Consider the following 19,305-nt stretch of genomic DNA (forward strand, 5'->3'; position numbering starts at 1 on the left):
AATGATTAAAATTATGTTTCAGAGTGACTTTAAATTTAACAAAAGCAATTTTGACCATTTCAAAAACTTTCCAATTATGCTTTTTTGTACGCTTATCAGTTCAAACATGTTAAAAAAATGAACAAGCAAAACAATGGTTAAGTTATCACACCACACCATTGGAAATATAAAAGTTGAAAAAAAATAGGGTGGATCTAGTACAGGATAGAATGTCAAGTACGATGCCACAGACAATATGTATGATAAGTGGGCAGCACGAAAGCAAACAAAAATATAAAGGCATAGAGATTGATAACCCAGTTCAGTGCAAATTCACCTACGTCTGGAGGTTGTGTGCCCGATGGAACGAAACTTCACTATATAAAGAGTTTAATAATTACAACGAAAGTACTTGTCTAACATACTCCCTCTTCAGTGACTCATATACAACTACCTCTTCAGTTTCAACTTAAGCTCCCCTAAGTTTGAGCTCCCCTCATTTATACAAAAATGCTTCTCCAACCTTTGTATGAGAACCCCTCAATATAACATAAGAACCCCTCAATATAACATACTTAGGCTCCCTTAAGAGTGAGATCCCCTCACATTCATCAAATTTAGGCTCCCCTAAATATGAGTTTTCATTATTGTCAACATATTTAGGCTCCCCCTAAACATAATATCAAATCAAACCCCTCCTGACTTCTACAATGGCTGCCGAACCAAAATCTCAACGAAAAATACAAGGATTTTCAATAATAATACATGGAGATTAAGACTTAGACAAACCCTAAGCTCAAAACTCTCAATATACATTTTTTTAATAAGGCGGCTAACCCTAAAAATGAAAAGATCATCATATATAAGACTCGCTTTGAGAATATCTTTTAGAAGTGAATAAATATTATGTGCAGGAGAATAAGGAAAGCAGCCACGAAAATTTGGAAATGAATACAGAAAAATAAGAAAAAAATATTTTGCCGAAAATGCTGCCAAACATGTAACAATGTTAATAACAATGTCTTTGACATGTTGCACAACATGTCGCTCGAATTTTGCCTTAATAAAATCAACCAATTATACTATAGTCTTGAAATAAAATCAGTCAATCACACTGCTGTAACAAAAGTAATAAGAATGGCTCAACAATGAGAAATTGTGGAAACATATAATATGGACTATTTAGATTATATCTTAAACTAAATTCTCCTACATATCATTATATAGAGCGTCGTATACAGTAAGGTTCAAAAACATTGATTGTGATTTGTGAAACAAATAAATATTATTAGGTCGGTTTGGTGATCAATAGATTTTTTATTTTGGTTGTTGAAAATTGTGCATGTTTTCTCGCAATTTCTTACTCATTGTTTCTATAATTCTTAAATAAACATTTAATATTGAGCTAATGTCCAAAAACAAAAACAAGTTTTTTAAGAATTTTTCTTAGCTTCAAAATTTGGCTTTGATTTTGAAAACACTCCTACAATTTAGACAACAAGACATATAAACCAATAGATGGAAATGATGTTTATAGACATTATTTTAAAAAAACAAAAACTAAATAGTTATAGCCTCAATTAATGGTAACCATTTGTTTTTTTTTTTAAAAAAAATAAACCTATTTTCTCTCAATTTTTACCATGATTTTCATCTTTTTTAAGTAAGAGTTGAATTTTTAGCCAAATTTCAAAAATAAAAATAAGTTCTTAAAAAAACCAAAGTCTCGTTTGGCAACCATGTAGATTTTTATTTTTTGTTTTTGAAAATTAAGACAATAAATACCTCTTCCATCTATAATTTTTTTGCTTTGTTATCTAATTTAAATATCTACCAATATTTTCAAAAATCAAGCAAAGTTTTGAAATCTATAAAAAAGTAGTTTTTAAAAACTTGTTTTCTATTATTCGAATTTGGTTAAAAATTCAACTCTCTTACTTAAGAAAAATGAAAACATTGGTAAGAAAATGAGAGGAAATAAGCTTAATTTTAAAAAATTAAATGGCTACCAAATGAGGCCCTACTTTTTTTAGTTTTTAAGACTTGGCTTGGTCTTTTTTTTTAAAAAAAAAACATTGGTAGAAAGTAGAAAACAAAGAAAGAAATTTAGAGGTGAAATGAATAACGTTTATAGGCTTAATTTTCAAAAACCAAAAACTAAAAAACTAAGGTCCGCTCGTTTGATAACCATTTGATTTTCGAAAATTAAGTCTATTTTCTCTCAATTTCTTATAATTGTTTTCAACTTTCTTAATTTAATGAGTTGAATTCTTAGTCAAATTCCAAAAAACAAAAATAAGTTTTTTTTTTAAAAAATACTTTTTTTAGTTTTCAAAATTTAAATTGGTTTTTAAAACATTAGTAGAAAGTGTATAACAAAACAATCAATTTGAAGGTAGAAGGGGTGTTTATAGATTTAATTTCAAAAATAAAAATTAAAAAATTAATCCATTACCAAATGAAACCTAAATAGTCACAAAACGGAACCAATAATGGGACCTTAACTATGCTAAAAGAAATTTTAAAAAAGGTTATACGATCTTAAAGCATAACGTTTACCTACTCAATGGATGCAAATGAAATTAAAATTTACTATTTAGATAGTGTTGCATATTTTGAAATCGATATTAAATTTGTAATAAATGGGGTGTAGAGATTTAAACCTCTAATTTGAAAGGTTAAAATATATGTAAAATTACCGTTAATTAAGTTATGTTGATTCTCACTAATCAATTTACATATTTTATGGTATAAAAATTAGTATATATCAACCAAGTATGCAACCCCAAAGAATGTTGAAGTTGCTGCCACATGTGGCCATTAACTTGTCACCAAAGGCAAGGCTGGTTACTATAGTTTTTTTAATTTTAATTTTTTTTTAAATTACATATAAATAGAGTTTTCTAGTTTAGAAGTGCATGCTTTAGTTGAGGATATAAATATTTGAAATTTGAAACTTAGTTTGTTCATTAAGTATGGGTTGGAACAATATATATAAATAATTGTTTTGGGTGCTTAAATATTAATTTCTTTAAAAATATATTAAACAAGATGGAACTACAAGTCCACATCAATTGAATATTAAAAGCATTCTTATTATAACTGTTAAGTTGTGGAGTCTAATAATCAAATAGAACCACTCAAAAGCCTTTGTTTTCATGTGAAGGTTCAATAATCACATTTACTACCATTTCAAAATAATAATAATAATTAGAAGAAGAAGTCTATATTACTACTAGAGTTTGCAGAAGATTAAAAAAAAAAAATTTATAAGTTAAGGATGACATGAACCTAACTATATAAGGTTGCTTTTAGTAATCGTTTTGTCTTTTATTTTTGTTTTTAAAAATTAAATCTATAGACACTATTTCGACCTTTAAATTGCTTCATTGGTTAATCTACATTTCACCAATGATTTAAAAAACCAAGCAAAATTTTGAGAACTAAAACAATAGTCGTTAAAAAGTTGCTTTGTTTTTGTATTTTGAATTTGGCTAAGAGTTCAACTATTATACTTAAGAAAGATGCAAATGATGGTAAGAAATATGGATGAAGTAGGCTTAATTTTAAAAAAAATAAAATAAAAAACCAAATGGTTATCAAATGGGGGCGTAAATATTTGGGCAAGTATCAATTTCTTCTTCTAAATTGTAGGGATTGTGTCAATTTCAACTCCAAGGTCTCGTCTCATAATCATTTGGACCCAGTTTGATAACCATTTCGTTTTTTACTTTTAGTTTTTGAAAGTTATGTTTATTTCATCTATATTTCTTAAAATGATTTGCATATTTTCTTAAAAGTACAATGACTGAATTCTTAACCAAATTCTAAAAACAAAAACAATTTTTTTTAGTTCTCAAAATTTAGCTTGATTTTTAAACCATGAGTGAAAAGTAGATAAACAAAGAAAAAAATTTGAAGGTGGAAGTATTGTTCATAACCTTAATTTTTTTTTTTTTTAAAAAAAATAATAAAATAGTTACCAAACGAGGTCTTAATTTTTTTTTTTAATTTTGAAATTTGTGCAATGTTTCCTCTCAGTTTCATACCGTATTTTTTCATTTTTTCCAAAGTAAAAGGACTGAGTTCAGTTACATTCTAAAAACAAAAATAGGTTCTTAAAAACAACTTTTTAAAGTTTTTCAAAATTTGCGTTGATTTTTTAAAATATTAGTAAAAAGTCAACGAAGAGGTATTTATATGCACAATTTTGAAATACCAAAACTAATAAAACAAATAAGGTTATAAAACTGGACCTAAATCAATTTAAATGTTAAAACTTTTATAAGTGAGTTAATTTAGACTAAAACCATTATGACACAAGTTTCGCACATATATAAATCTTCTTTAAACGTAAAATTAATGTAAATCAGAGAGAAGTATAGAAAATCAAACAGAGAGTAGTTACTTTTTAGTATCTATAATTTTCTCTACTTATAATGAATTACGTGATAATTTTTTGGGTTGTTTTCAAATATGGTAAAATGAACTAAAATATTTTTAAATATAGTAAAATTTCAATGTCTATTTGTGACAGACCACAATAGACTACTATCTGTATCGTGATAAACACAGATAGTAGTTTTATCGCAGATAAACTATGATATTTTACTATTATTTGTAACTATTTTCAGTAGTTTTATTATCATTTAAAATAAATTTTCTAATTTTTTCTATCTTAATTAAAAAGATTAGAGAAGAATAATTGTATTGAAGTGAATATTTTTAATTGATTTTAAATGTATGGGAATGAAAATAGATATGATAGACATAGATAGCAGTTGATAGACCGTGAAATTTTACTATTATTTGTAAATATTTTATGTAATTTTGTCATTTAAATAATTTCTCTAATTTTTCTATCTTAATTAAAAAATTTTAGAGAAGAATAATTGTATTGAAGTGAATATTTTTAATTGATTTTAAATGTATTGGAACGAAAATAGATATGATAGACATACACAATAGTCTATCGCGATCTATCATAAGTGAAAATGAGCTTAAATAATGCTAGTTCTAGAGATTTTATGAGCTTAAATAATTTATTTGCAAGGGCAAATTCGGAGTTAGAATGGAGCAAATTGGACCAAATAAGTGAAAATGAAATAAGTAAAATTTATTCCAATTAAACTATACTAGCTTGTTTTTGTTGATTAGAAATGAACTTAGTGTTAGGAAAAACCTCTACATCTACTCCAAACAAAAAAAATAATAAAAGAAATTAAAAGAAATTAAGTAATAAAATTGGAAACACAAGAAAAAAATCACAGACCAATGTAAAAAATTATTAAAATTTCATAGAAATCTTTCATTGGTTCCAATTATAAAATCCGTCTCTCTAAGTTTTTGATTGCTCACATCCCTTTTCCACTCTCAAACTAAAGAATGCAAAAGAGAATTTAACTAGAATTAACACATCCAAGTTTAAAATATTTTTAACCGAGACAATTTAAAACTAAAGACATGAACTCCTTTTTTATTTCTGATATTTTGCCCAAAACCCAACTCGGGTAAGAATGTTGAAGAATATGATAATGAGCAATTATGACACCGAAAGTAAAAAGAAAATAGAGAAATGATATGGATATAATGGTTAAAAAATCCAGGGGGCATATACCAACTTTATAAATAAGAACATAAAAATTAAAATACTATTATTCTGGGGCCTAACCACGAAAGAAGCATATATGCAAGAAAATGGTCATTGGTGATTAAAGAAAAACAAACAAAAATAAGTAAATAAATAAAGCAATGAGGGGAATAAAGAGAGAGGGGAATAATAAGTAAACATTGTGGGGTTTGAATTAAGTAAATATTAGAGTTTAATATTAGAATTCGTGACTCAAATTATCATTACAAACCATATAATATATAATCACAGATCCACTCCAAAACTTTTAGTGCTAAGTAATTAAAAATAAATAAATAAATAAAAGTGGTGGTGGAGGGGACCAAAGCAGCAACAAGGTGGTCGCCGGTGGCACTGTGCATGACGGACCAGACTTGTATTGGAAGCTGTGCTGAGCGGCGCAAAGCCAAAGCTGTCGGAAACTGCCATGGCTTACCTTACACAAAACTCTGTCCTCTCTCTCTCTATTTTATGCTTTTTATATTTATATCACTTTTATTTTAGCAGGTGTGGGAAGTGAGATGGGAAGGGCTTTATTGTCTTTTACTTAATAAACTAAATTTTTATCTCGAGTACAAAAGGGGTAGGAGAATTCGAACGCTACAAACTCCTTGATCGTTAGGGACGTTTGGGGTACTAAGTTGCTATTATGTATAATTTGTGGGTCGGAGTATAGATTATTTTAGTTTGGGTAGGAAATAGTAAATATTGTAAGGAGAGAGAGGATTCATAGATGGAAAGTAGTGAATATTGTATCAAATATGAATTTTGAATGATATTATTTTAGTTAATCGTAGATTATAAGTAGTTGTAAACACAATTGGTAAACATTGTAGGTTATGTCATGCTCGCTTTAGCTACTATCAATAGACTATGTTATAGAAAATAGGGAGATTTTTAAAATAGAAAAATAAGGGAAACTATTTACACAAAATAACAAAACTTAATCTTCTTTGATAGAGATCAATCGTTGATATTACGTGATAGACGCTGATAGAAGTCTATCAGTATCTATCAATATTTTTTTATTTCTATAAATAATTTGACATTTTTTCTATATGTGAAAAATTCTTAAAATACTTATGAAGTTAATCATTTTTTCAAAAAAATTTCTATTTTTTCTTTGACTTTTGATAGAAGTGTCAAAGTTATTCTTTAGACTTAGTTTGGTAATTATTTGGTTTTTGAAAATGAAGCTTATATACTCTATTTCTATCTATAAGTTTTTTTTTTCCTCAATTCACTTTTTACTAATGTTTTTTTGACCAAGCTAAACTTTGAACTTGTTTTTTATTTTTCTAAAATTTGACTTAGAATTCAAATGTTTCTCTAACAAATGAGAAAATCATAATATAAATTCAGGAGGAAATTAACGAAAATAAATTGAGGAGGAAATTAACGAGAATAAATTTAAAAAACTGAAAACAGAAAACAAAACTATTACCAAACGGAACTTTCATGTTTCAAACCTATAACAGTTTGCCAGTGACTTAGAATAGTGTGACGATCTAAACTTTCATTCTAGGCCATCACCACACTGTTTCATTTCATGTCACAATTTTTCAATCAAAATCCCAAAATATTTTATACTCCATGAGTAGTTTTGAAACAATTATGAAAAGTTTAAACATAACAGTACAACTTGTGAAAGATAAAATGTAAGGGTAGTTTGATGAACGTTTAAATTTCAACCTCAAAAACTTGTAACACATTTGAAATGGCAACGCTCGAAACTCTTTACGAGGGTTAGATCAAAGAATATCAAATTCTAACCTTCTTCAAACCACATACCCTAAATTTGTAATTTGACATTCTTATTATAAAAGTAATATTCAGTACTCTCGAGAAAGGCAACACTGTTTCATTGAGTTGAGGCCTTTTTCTTTTGTTATAGATCATTCCCTTTTGTTTGATTATAGAATGGATCAATCAGATATGCTCAAACTCACGTGGAAGATTATGATACGAGAGAATCGAAGTTAGCATTCAGTTGAGAGTGTTTGCCTAACTTCAAAAATATAATATAATATATATATATATATATCGAGAACCAATGAAAGTTTCAATTTTTTTTTTCTTTTTTGTTTGTATGGGTTCTACAAAAGAAAAGAAGGAATCCTCTTTAAACATGTGCTTAGGCCTTTTAGTGCCTACTTAATAGCCTTGCCTTTATAGCTTATTTCTGTTTTTTTTAAAAAAAAAAAATATTGGAACAAGAGGCTTCCAATATTACATCCCACTATTAATGAATTCAACTAATTCAAATGTGGGGTTTTGCTTTAGTTTTGTGTATTCATTTTCTGTTTTTGATCCCAAAAATTTGGAGTTACATTGGTCAATTGTGTTAGTGACTATTGACATTAGGGAGCATTTCTAGATTTGATATGACTTGCTTTTTAGCTAAAGAATAAATCCACCTTTGCTTTACATTTATATATAGTTTTATTTTAGATTAAGCTTCTACTTTTCTTGAGCTTAAGATATAATTTACACATGTACACAACTAGTTAGATAGTTGCAATCTTTTTAAGATTGATTAATTATATATGTCCGGTTTGATAACGTTGTTGTTTCTTGTTTTCGATTCTTGCGAAACGGTTGGAAACGACAAACTCAAGTTATGTGTTAGGACTCGTTTGAAAAACACACCTTTGCTTTATATAACTATGGTTTTATTTTAGATTAAGCTTCGCCTTTTCTCGAGCTTAAGATATAATTTACACGTCAACTAGTTAGCACTATTTTCTGTTGGATGACATTGTTGTTTCTTGTTTTCAGTTTTTGAAAAATGGTTGGAGACGAAAAAATCAAATTATATGTTAGGACTCGTTTGATAACATTTTTGGTTTTTTGTTTCTTGCCTTCATACTTTAACTCTGGATCAGAGACATGAGTTTTTGACATAAAAGCAGAAGCTGAGAAGTAGACTATGAGTTCCTAAACAAATCAGCCACTTGATCTTGACTCCAAATGTGATTCTCAAAACTGAGATCCTTAATTGCTTTATCCATTTCCCATAATTAAACAACATCAATAATTAACCCACCATCTCAAATCTCTCTCTTCATCCTCTTTCCCCACTTCCCATCTCTTATTTGCCTTCAATCTTCTCCTCTCTCTTCATGCTTCACAACAATTTGTTCAAGAATCTGCAGTTGGCTACTTGGGTTCCTTCTGCTTGTTTATCTTCATCTTGAAATGGTATGAATCTCCCCCATGTTTCTCCTATTTTCCATTTTCTTGCTGAGATTGCAGATTAAGAACAGTTTATTCTCTTCTTCTCCTATCAAAAGTTTGTTTTTTTCTGGTTTTGATCTCTAGGCCTCTGTTTTTGTTATGTCTTTATAAGAAGAAAGATTATCAAGTGATTAGCTACTTTGTTTTTCCTCTCTCTTCCCCTTTTTGGTTCTTAGATTGTAAATTTACCATCATGAACTTTACAGTTCACATCATATTTCATGTTTTTTCCCCTTGGGATTGGATTTTTATGAACTCTCTATCTTGACCCCTTTTCAGCAAACTGTTTATATCTATATTTCAGAGAAGAGTTCTAAAACATTCAGCACTCTCTTTAAGTAACTTTGATATCTTTGTTCATAAGATGAAAAATGAACTAAATTCATAGAGATCACTTGATTTTGGCATTCATGGGATGTGATAGTTTCTTGAGTAAAGCCAGAAAAATAATGCTGATATGTATCTTGTTGAACATTTGACAGGAGGCAGTTGGGGGTGATATTGATAGCTAATTTTGAGCTTGTGTAGATGTAAAAGTATAGCTTCTGATTTCTACCAACAGCACTCAATAATGAAACCATTTCTTGACCTTGAAAAGGAGCCTTCTTGTTTGGCAAATGATTCTGACATTAGTAGCCAAGTTGCTTCTTCCAACTACATTTCTCCACTCCATGAAAATTCTAATGATAATAGCCTCATAACTAACTCTGCTAACCACAATCTTGCTGCTGCTCAATCAGGATTTGAGTCGGTTTGCCTCGACTTGACTCTCAACTTTAACATCGAAGATCACGAAACACGGCCCGATTCGACAGGATTTTCATTGTCAAGCACAAGTGATCAGAGTAGTAATGAACCTACAGCATGTTACAACACTGCAACAATGGCTGTCCCAAGAGTGTTTTCTTGTAACTACTGTCAACGCAAGTTCTTTAGTTCACAAGCTCTCGGTGGCCACCAAAATGCACATAAGCGCGAGCGAACGTTGGCGAAACGGGCGATGCGTATGGGGATTCTAGCTGAAAGATATGCAAGTTTAGCATCTTTACCATTGAAAGGCTCATCATTTAAGTCCTTAGGGATTAAAGCACACTCTTCATTGCTCCATGGAATCGCTGCACCAATGAAGCCTACTGAAATTAGAAGCAGTGCTAGATTCGAACCGGGACCGGGATATCTAGGCATGCCGATTTTCTTGGAGGACGACGAAGCAGAAGTTATGTGGCCAGGTAGTTTTCGTCCAATGGTAGAAACTAGAAACACTCATGAACTAACTCGACCAAGTTTCGTATTGACTGGTATTTCAAGCATAAGCTCAGCAGATAAGACATCGTCGGAGGACGTAGAAGACTCGACCCCTGATCTCACACTTAAACTCTAATCTAAGGGTCCATATCATCACTATTTCTGCTTTCTCTATCTGTACATTGAGTGAGAAATGGTGGTCTACTGTTGTAAGTTTCAATCAAACAAAACTTAACTTTCCCATTTCAAGTACTTGTTATATCAGTCTTTTGCTGTGGGTTTGCTATAAGTAATTTTCCTTGCTTCAGAAAGACTCATGTAGAAGCATTTTCTTGCTTTCTACTCTTTCATATGCCATAAGCATCCTCTTATCTTATAGTAATGCAAGTGCTGTAAGATTTTATCCACTCTTTTTCATTTCATTTGATTTTACCTTTCTTTCTATTTGAAACTCAGTTGGACATAAATATTTGAAGATTGCTTTTCTTTTTAAAAGGGGGAAAAAAACTTATAGAAAAAGTGCTTTTGAACCTTCTAAAAAGTAGTAAATGGAAAAAAGCTTACATTCAAAAGGTGCTTTACTTAGAGCTTTTACTTTCATAATCATTTTAAACTCAATCTAAACTTATGATCATTGAGGTGACTAGTGGAGTTAGTCATTGACTTTACTTGGACCCTTTTGCTAGATGAATTTCAGGTTCTATCAGAATGGTTAGTGGTTACTGACTCAGATCTTTATGATATTCAAAAACTAATTTAAAGTTTTATTCTAAATTTATTTAGTTCTTTATGGTGATATGATAATGCCCATGAAATATATGCTAGTTGATTAAGCACATCATGAAAAATAAATAAAGGATGGATTTGATTTTGGGTTGTAGAGATTTTTTAAAAAAACTTTTTAATGGATTAGATATAATCAAGATATTAACCAAAAAAAACAATGAATTAGATTGCATCTGATTCATACTTTCCATTTCTTTACCCATAAAAAATAAAAAAAAAAAATCTTTAACCAATTTATACCCGTATAAGTGTGAGTGATTTTAAAATGGTGAAAACCACTTGTCACATTTAAAAATCACTTTTAAATTTGTCTTTAATCATTTCAAATCAATTTAATTTATACTTTTAAATGTAATTTCATACCAACAAAATTGACTTTGACTTATTAAAAGCATATTTCAAAGTAATTTAAAATATGACCAAAGTGATTTTAACCTTTCTAAAACTACTCCCAAACATGCCCTAAACTTTGGTGCATATATAAACAAATCAAGAGTAAACAAAAAAAAATTTTTTAAAAAAATTCTTTTAGTCCTTGAATGAAGTAACAATTTAGCTTCTAAAATTTAATTTGTATCCATTTCACTCTCAAGATTTTAATAAATAACAACAATTTAAACTATATACTTTACTATTTGTAGTCCATGTTATGTAAAATATCATTAAAATTTAATAAAATTTCTTACACATGTAGATTAATAAATTAAATAGAAAATCAAATGTGTTTATAAACTATAAAGATTGTTATGTAATAAGAATCGACAAAACTAATTATATTTATCATGGTAAGAAGTAAACTTTTACCAATTGAAAAGTTGAAAACTATATTTACATCAGTAAAAATATAAAGAATTTAGGGAGTAAATTTATAAGACCAAAAGTGATTTAATCCAGAATTAATACAGCAAGTGAATCTAGATAACAAACCCAATTACTTGAATATTTTATATTTTATTCAATGAAATACACTGGTTCAACATTATTTAAATGGAGTTAACAAAAATATATTATTTTTATTTTGGACTTTAGATAGAGTTACGTTAAAGTTTGGTTCTTCGTCTCTGTAGAGTTGTTGAAGTTGAGCAGACACTTGAATTAAAAGGTCAAACACTCGAATTCAAGAAGAGTCTTATTGGATTGACAATCTAAGTACATTTTTTAAACACTTAAAAAATCAATCCAAAATGAACGATCGTATATAAATTTTCTCTCCCTTACAATATCACCCTCCTCTCAGCCTTTTTCAACAAAAGAAGGGATTATAAACTTTAGTTCCCATCTTCGCATTGAAGCTTACATAGAATCATTTCATTTGGGAAATTTGTGAACAAGACATGGTCCAAAAATATACTATATAAACCGAAGTCCAAGCAACGAGAAAAATAAAGCAGGCCATTTAGAAGTGAATTTGGTGCAGAATAGATGGTTAATTTACCTGCCCTGCTGCATTTCTGTTCCAGGACAAATAGGATGGATCACCGTCAAGAGGCCTGCAAAATAAACAACAAAAGGAGCTGCATGAGAAGCCCCCAGAGACAGGAGGCTTCCGGTCCCTAAAACCAGCATCCAGGCATAATATTTGTTGTTTCCTATCGGTCGAAGGACGACCGAACCTAAACGAAAAAGAAATGGAGCTCTCAGACCAACCTAAGATATTATCCACAAAACGGTTTTTTTAAGGAGGAACGGCAGAATGCAATGGACAAGAGGGGAAAAAGAAGGGACCTCGAAATAAATATCGAAGTTTGTGCGTCTTTAAACTCGCCCGACAGCCACTCAAGTGTGAGTCTCATACTTACAATTGTCCTTCGCCACAGCTAGGCTGCTAGCTACAATCAAGGGGGAAATGCAAAAGCAATTCCACCGGAAGGGTGATAACTTGTTGAAATATAAATCATTGTAGCTCTTTATTTAGAATAATTAGAGAAATTCATGAGAAAATACATTAACTTGAAATGAAATTCATGTAAATAATTAAGTTTTGTGGTCATGCATTTATACAACTCATTATCTTGAAAATTATAAAATTTAACATTTTCAAATGCAAGATTTGTATGAAAAGAAGTAAAAATCAACCAAGGAAACGAAAGCTGCAGTCATGGACGCATAAAGAGTTCAAATCAAGCCCAACTTGAACGCACAAAGAACCATGCATCGAAAGAATCATGAAGAGAAGAAAACGACAAATGCATGGCAGTGGCAGTCAAATCAAAGTCCATGTTGATAGCTGATTTGAGATAGTCTCGCTAGAACCAATAAATCTATGACGCAATTATTCGGCGCAGCAGAACATAGAATTAAAAGCAAAGGTGCCTGACAATCATTAAAAAGAAGCAAAGAACATTCTTTTGATGCCTCTAAATAGGCCAGTAAACTTCAATACAACTGTTGAATTTTCTACCAAGAATTGATTGAAAATTTACCCAAATTTCTCCCCATTTCCATCATTGTCTTTAACCTCAAGCTTTTCATTGAAGAATTATGAGCAAGAGCTTGGTCTTTTTCACTGAAAAAGTCAGAGAGCACACCATCTTTCATAGCAACCACCATTGAAGCAGCCAAAGAAACAAGACATTATAGTCTAATCTTTATTCCATTTTTTTTTTTTTTGTTATTTCAGTTTGTATTAAGATATTTGAGATTGAAAAACTCATATTTCTTAATATAAATATGATTTCCACATCTCTCATTCATCCATGCTTTCTCTTTTCTTCACCATGAGCAACTAAATTTCTAATGGGTTGAGAAAGCCAAATCGACATTTTCACTAATTTTACATAAGTCAAAGATCACCTTGTTTAATATGTATTCAATACATTGCTTGAATCCATTTGACAAATCAGTTTAAGTAGAAATAATCAACTTATTGAGAGAGTAAGTGATTGTAGATTTCATTAAATAAGGAAATAAATAGCTTTAGAGATAAAGTTAATTGTTGACGGGTCTCTTTAGTATGTGTTTTCTGGAAAGAGGAGGACTCAATGATTATTTGTTCACCGGCACCAGAAGTCAAAATTTTGGTATATAGGGATCCCATAAAAACTTGTTTCAAGGAATGGGCCAGATCGGGTCATTTCTCGAGAACAATAGCTAAGGGTCTTTAGATACTACCACTTTGATCTAGAACCTTCATACCAATGCTCACAATTTCGATAGCCATACTAGTGATTTGTACCTTTTGTCTAACATTAACTTGAATATGCATCCTAGAGATAGGGTAATGTGGCTTAAAAACATCGATGTGAGTTATTCATTTTAAGAGTTAATGACATGAACACATACTTATGCATTACTTAGGAAAATATTGGTAATCTTTCTCAACCATACTTTATCAATTAGTTTCCTTCACTTTCACGCACGGTCCTTTGACTGTGATTGCATGTCACTAACATCATCACTTCCATCATTCGACGCATCTCCTTCACAATTCACACTTTCCACGCAGTACCATCTTCAACACATCACACTTCCATAACTTCTCCACGTTCACTCCCCTCCATTCCACCTATGGCTTGTAATTAACTTAGTATTTTAGTTGTATAAACACATACTTCAATGCATTAATTTGATAAACTTGTATTTGCATCCATCATATTAAGTTCAACAATTAGTTAGTACAAAATCCATGCGTTCAACTTTGGTTCTCACCAAGAAATTTGTCATAAATAGAGTACTTTATTCTTCATTATTCATCATTCAATTCAATAGGCAACAGAGGGCTTTACATGAGTCCTTAAATTTCCTAGCTCAATCCCTCTCCTGTTCACAAATTTTCCAAGGGGCTCCTTTACTTTCATCTTTCTGTTCTTAGAGGAAATCCCTCATAAGCTTGTCTATACTTTTACAACCCGAATAGTATACTGGAATACCACTAAACACAGATGAACCTAATAAAGGTAAGTCTACTGCTTTAAGAAGCTTCTCTTCCACGAAGCCAATCTCTTCCTAACCTTGTCCACTACCAGATTCCAAAAAGAAACCATTCTAGGGTTATCCAAGAAGAAGACCTAGATAAGAAGAGGGAAAGAAGTTGATACTACACCCCACGAAACCAGCCCATCTTTCCATCTTTTCAAGTTTGCAATTCACACCCATAATCTAGTTGTTATCATATAAATGTCAACTACCCGTCCTACTAATTGGCTTCAATATTGTCCACATTAGGTCTCGAGAAATAAAAAAGATTTGAATGGCACCAACAATGATTCAAACCCAGCCTTCATGAAAGCAACTTGAATCACACCACCAATGATTATCTTTCCAAGGTCATTAAGATGAATTTGGAAAGATTCTTTTAGCTTATTATAAGCATGTTAAAGGAAATTAGGGTTTATTCCTAATTATTAATTTCCATTATTATTATTTTTTTGAGTATTTTTCATTTATGTATTTTTTTTTTGTGATTTCTTGATGTCTATTTATTCATACTCTCATTTATTCAATATATAAAATTAACATGTATCATAGCAATGAGTTTATTAGGATTTTATTTGGTTTAGCCGTTGTTTACCCCAGCCAAGATAGTCTCTATTGTTCATGTACCAGATAGTCACTATTTGTGGGTACTCTATTCTCATATCCACAAATAATTATGCCGCCTAGATTCGTCTCCAATTTGAAGCTTCTCTGTCTTGTTTCTACCTGTTCTCCACCTCGCAGACGAAATCAGCAACCTTCCACCGCAATTACAAACGTAATCCTCTGTCGTTTGTCCTCTGCTGCGTTACCTTGCCCGTCCTCCATCTGTCTACCGTCGTAGGTTCTCTATCACTATCGACCAGGTCCCTTGTGCGCTCAGATCCGTCTTTCCGTCACCCAGATCTACTCGCAGATTCGTCTTCGCCGAAATCCACTGCAACTGTCGACCATCTCTGCTACTTCGTTCATGCCGCCCAGCTGCAGGTTCCAATCCATGTCGTCCAAATCCACTTGAACACACGGGCCAGAGGTCTCTTATTTCAATTTGTGTTCACGTGCCCTTCCATACAACCATCAGCCGATTCTGTTTATTTAAGCCGGTTCTATTTCTTTTTCCAACCAGTTCGGTCCGGTTCAATTCCATTTTGGTCATATCACTTCGATTCAGACACTTGGTTCAGTTCAACTAGGCTGGTTCATCTTTGGTTCGCAGAGATCTAATTGCTCGTTATGATTCAGTCGTGGTCTATTTATTAAGCTCGTGGAGACTTGGTTTCTTCGTTCGTAGGTTTCAGTTTCAACTAGATTTGCGTTTGCGGATTTATGTTCCGTTTTCAATTAGTTGGTTGTAGATCTCTCTATGAGGATCTTGGTTTTCAGCCTAGAAGTTCTTCACAAATTTTGTTATCAATCTCTCTATGAGAATCTTTGTTTTTAGTCAAGAAGTTTGTTTTTGTTTTTCGTGGGTTTATGTTTCCAACGTATTTTGTGTTTTCGTTCTTCGTGGGTTTCTGTTTCTATCACAAATCTTCTGATTTGATTCAAAAGTTCCAAACTCAAGTTGTTCATCATTCTACCACCTCGAGTTTGTGGGATGGTGTTAAAGGAAATTAGGGTTTATTCCTAATTATTATTTTCCTTCTAGGGTATTTTCCTTTAGGAGTCGTTTGATTTAAGGTTTGATAGATACTTGAGAATAGGATACCTAGGAATAGGATGTTTATAAATCAAAGATGATTGTGTTTGATTGTGCATTAGAAATGCTATCACAAGTTTATGAACAAAAAATATGCTTGTATTTAATTGATGAAATAAGCATAGAAATCTTATATAATTTTAATAGATTAACTAATTAATCAATAAATATCATTCAATATATTGTTAAAAAATAATTAATTAAAAATCAATGATAATTTTAGTTATAAGTATTTAAAAATTGAGTAGTTTATAATTAAAATCAACCAATTAATATATTCAAGAAACGTCATATTAATTATAATTTAATATTTAATCATTTTAATAATTAATTAAGTTCAACATTACTAATTTTGAATTTAATTAAATAATATAAGAAAATATATTCTAATAAATAATATATTATATAAAAAGTGAAAAATGAGATAAAAATGTGATATGTTAATAGAGAAAATTAAAAAAAAGTTTTAAGAATATAATATATTAATAATGAATTAAGCAATATAAATTAATCATAATAAATAATTAGCTGAATATAAATAATCAATAATAATTATATGTCATAAGGATATAATTAAAATTAGTCTCAATAAATAAATGATTGATTATTAAAAAAATAAAAAAAGAATTTATTACTATTGAAAAATTAATTTTTGTACTAACTAAATTGAACTAATCTTAGTTTACTAATTAAATATATTTAAGATATTATTAGTTAATTAATTAATAATTTATGTAAAAAAATAATTGCATTCATTTAATAAGTTTTTATTGTAAAAGTGAGTTAAGTAAATATTTTAATAGATTATTGTTGTTTTACTAAAATAAATATTCATATTAATTTTGTTAAATTAGTATTAATTAATTAATTATATTCCAAATGAAATTATTTAAAAAATGAAAAAATAGATGGAGAGGGGAAAAGAAAAAACTTATAGTCCTGGAAGAGAATATAAAACACTTATCTGTGAAAAATGAGGATGTTTAAAAATAGTTTATTACTAGGCAAACTGTTAAAAATTGTGAAACGAAGCTGAGATTTGAATGTCAGTATCAATTCCTATGCAGAAAACATTCCAACCAAACGACCTTATAGGCCATTCGTTTTAAGATTTTATCGATGTGTAAGATACCTAAGAATAAGATGTCTGAGAATATAAGATAACCGTGTTTGGTTGTGTATAGGAAATGCTATTAGAATTTTATGAATAAAAATTATTTTTGCATTTAATTTATGAAATTAAGCATGAAAATCTTATATATTTTAATAGATTAATTAATTAAACAATAAATATCATTCAATATATTGATAAAAATCAACTTGTTGTCCATAATCCTCTTATGCTTAATCTTAATCAAGACCCATTGTCAATTTATTAGAGAAATAACATATTGGGCCGCTTCTTGTTTGGTTGGGCCAATCCTTAACTCAACCCTACAAAATCCTAATAGTCTGTCATCCCTGGTTCCAACTTCTTACATGTCTCTGCTCCTCTTCTTGATGAATATTGTTCCTTTGGAACAAAAGGAAATAAATGGGCCTGCAATCCCACCCAAAAACCTTCATGAAGATTAGAGTGGTTGGCTCTTGTTTTCCAACAACCGGCCCCACAAACTACTTCACGTGGGTAAATTTTTTTTCCTTCACGAAATTGGCATCTGCTCTGCGCCCTCTTTTTCTTCCATGGACGTTTGTCTTGTTGGGTTTTATGTCCTAAAACTCGCAGTATGTAAAATGATAAACATTTTCTATTATCAATATATTTGTTATTGATCTCATAAATTGTATGAAAGTCTAAAACCAATAACTAAAACTCATGACTATTGTATGAGTACTTGAACTTTATGTGGAGACATAAGAGTAGATCGAGTTCGAGTAAATAGTCAAAATGCATATGCATCTACAGTTGTCATTTCAAGAAAGGATCTTTACCTTTCAAGCGTGGAATTCACTTGTCTAAGGAGCAAGTCCTAAGACACCTCAAGAGGTTGAGGAGATGAATAGAATTCCATATGCATCTGCAGTTGGGAGTTTGATATATGCAATGTTGTGTATTCGTCTCGACATATGCTATGTCGTAGGAATTGTCAGCAGATTTCAATCTAATCTTGATCATGACCATTGGACTATTGTTAAAAACATTCTCAAGTATCTTCGAAAAACGAGAGATTATATGCTCATGTATGGTCCTAAGGATTTGATCCTTACTAGATACACTGATTCTGACTTTCAGACCGATATTGATTCGAGGAAATCAATTTCAGGGTCAGTATTCACTCTTAATGGAGGAGCAGTTGTGTGGAGAAGCATCAAGTAAAGTTGTATTGCGGACTCCACAATGGAAGCTGAGTATGTTGCTGTAAGCGAATCAGCAAAAGAAACATAGCTAATCCATTTACGAAGGCCCTCTCGGCTAAAGTATTTGAGGATCACCTAGTAGGACTATATATGTTAAAATTAATTTAATATTTGATATTAAATTAATTAAGTTTTATTTAATGATTAATTTATGAAATTAATTAAATTTTTATTTTTAAAATCAAAATAGATTTATAAAATAAAATTTTGATTTTAAGATAAAATTGAAAAAATTGGAAAACAAAAATACAAAATGGAAAAATGGATTTTTCCATTATCCATATTTGAAGTAGCTCACACATGAAGCAACATCTTGGCCTTGTCTTCTCCTAGCATGAGTTGCAACTCATGCAACTCTTCTCTTTGTATGTTGATTCACAATATAATGAAGAGATTGGAGTGAAAATCGGGCACGCAATCTATAGAGTTTTGAGAGAAAAACTGGTTTGAAGAAAGG

At 30.3% G+C, this 19,305-nt stretch overlaps 1 protein-coding gene across 1 annotated transcript; it reads left to right on the forward strand.

Moving 5' to 3' along the window:
- Positions 1-8,539: 8,539 nt before the first annotated feature.
- Positions 8,540-10,497, forward strand: LOC120092202 (zinc finger protein 7-like). The gene is made up of 2 exons (XM_039050444.2): positions 8,540-8,809; positions 9,328-10,497. Exon 2 carries the CDS (start codon positions 9,417-9,419, stop codon positions 10,224-10,226), a length of 810 nt encoding a protein of 269 aa, XP_038906372.1. The 5' UTR covers positions 8,540-8,809; positions 9,328-9,416; the 3' UTR covers positions 10,227-10,497.
- The last annotated feature ends 8,808 nt before the right edge of the window (positions 10,498-19,305 follow it).

Source organism: Benincasa hispida, chromosome 1 (genome assembly GCF_027475165.1).
Source record: "Benincasa hispida cultivar pf3 chromosome 1, pf3_genome.v1.1, whole genome shotgun sequence".
NCBI classification, from domain to species: domain Eukaryota; kingdom Viridiplantae; phylum Streptophyta; class Magnoliopsida; order Cucurbitales; family Cucurbitaceae; genus Benincasa; species Benincasa hispida.

Excerpts from the sequence above, each read along its gene's own strand:
- LOC120092202 (XM_039050444.2), top strand. The coding sequence starts at position 9,417 with ATGAAACCATTTCTTGACCTTGAAAAGGAGCCTTCTTGTTTGGCAAAT.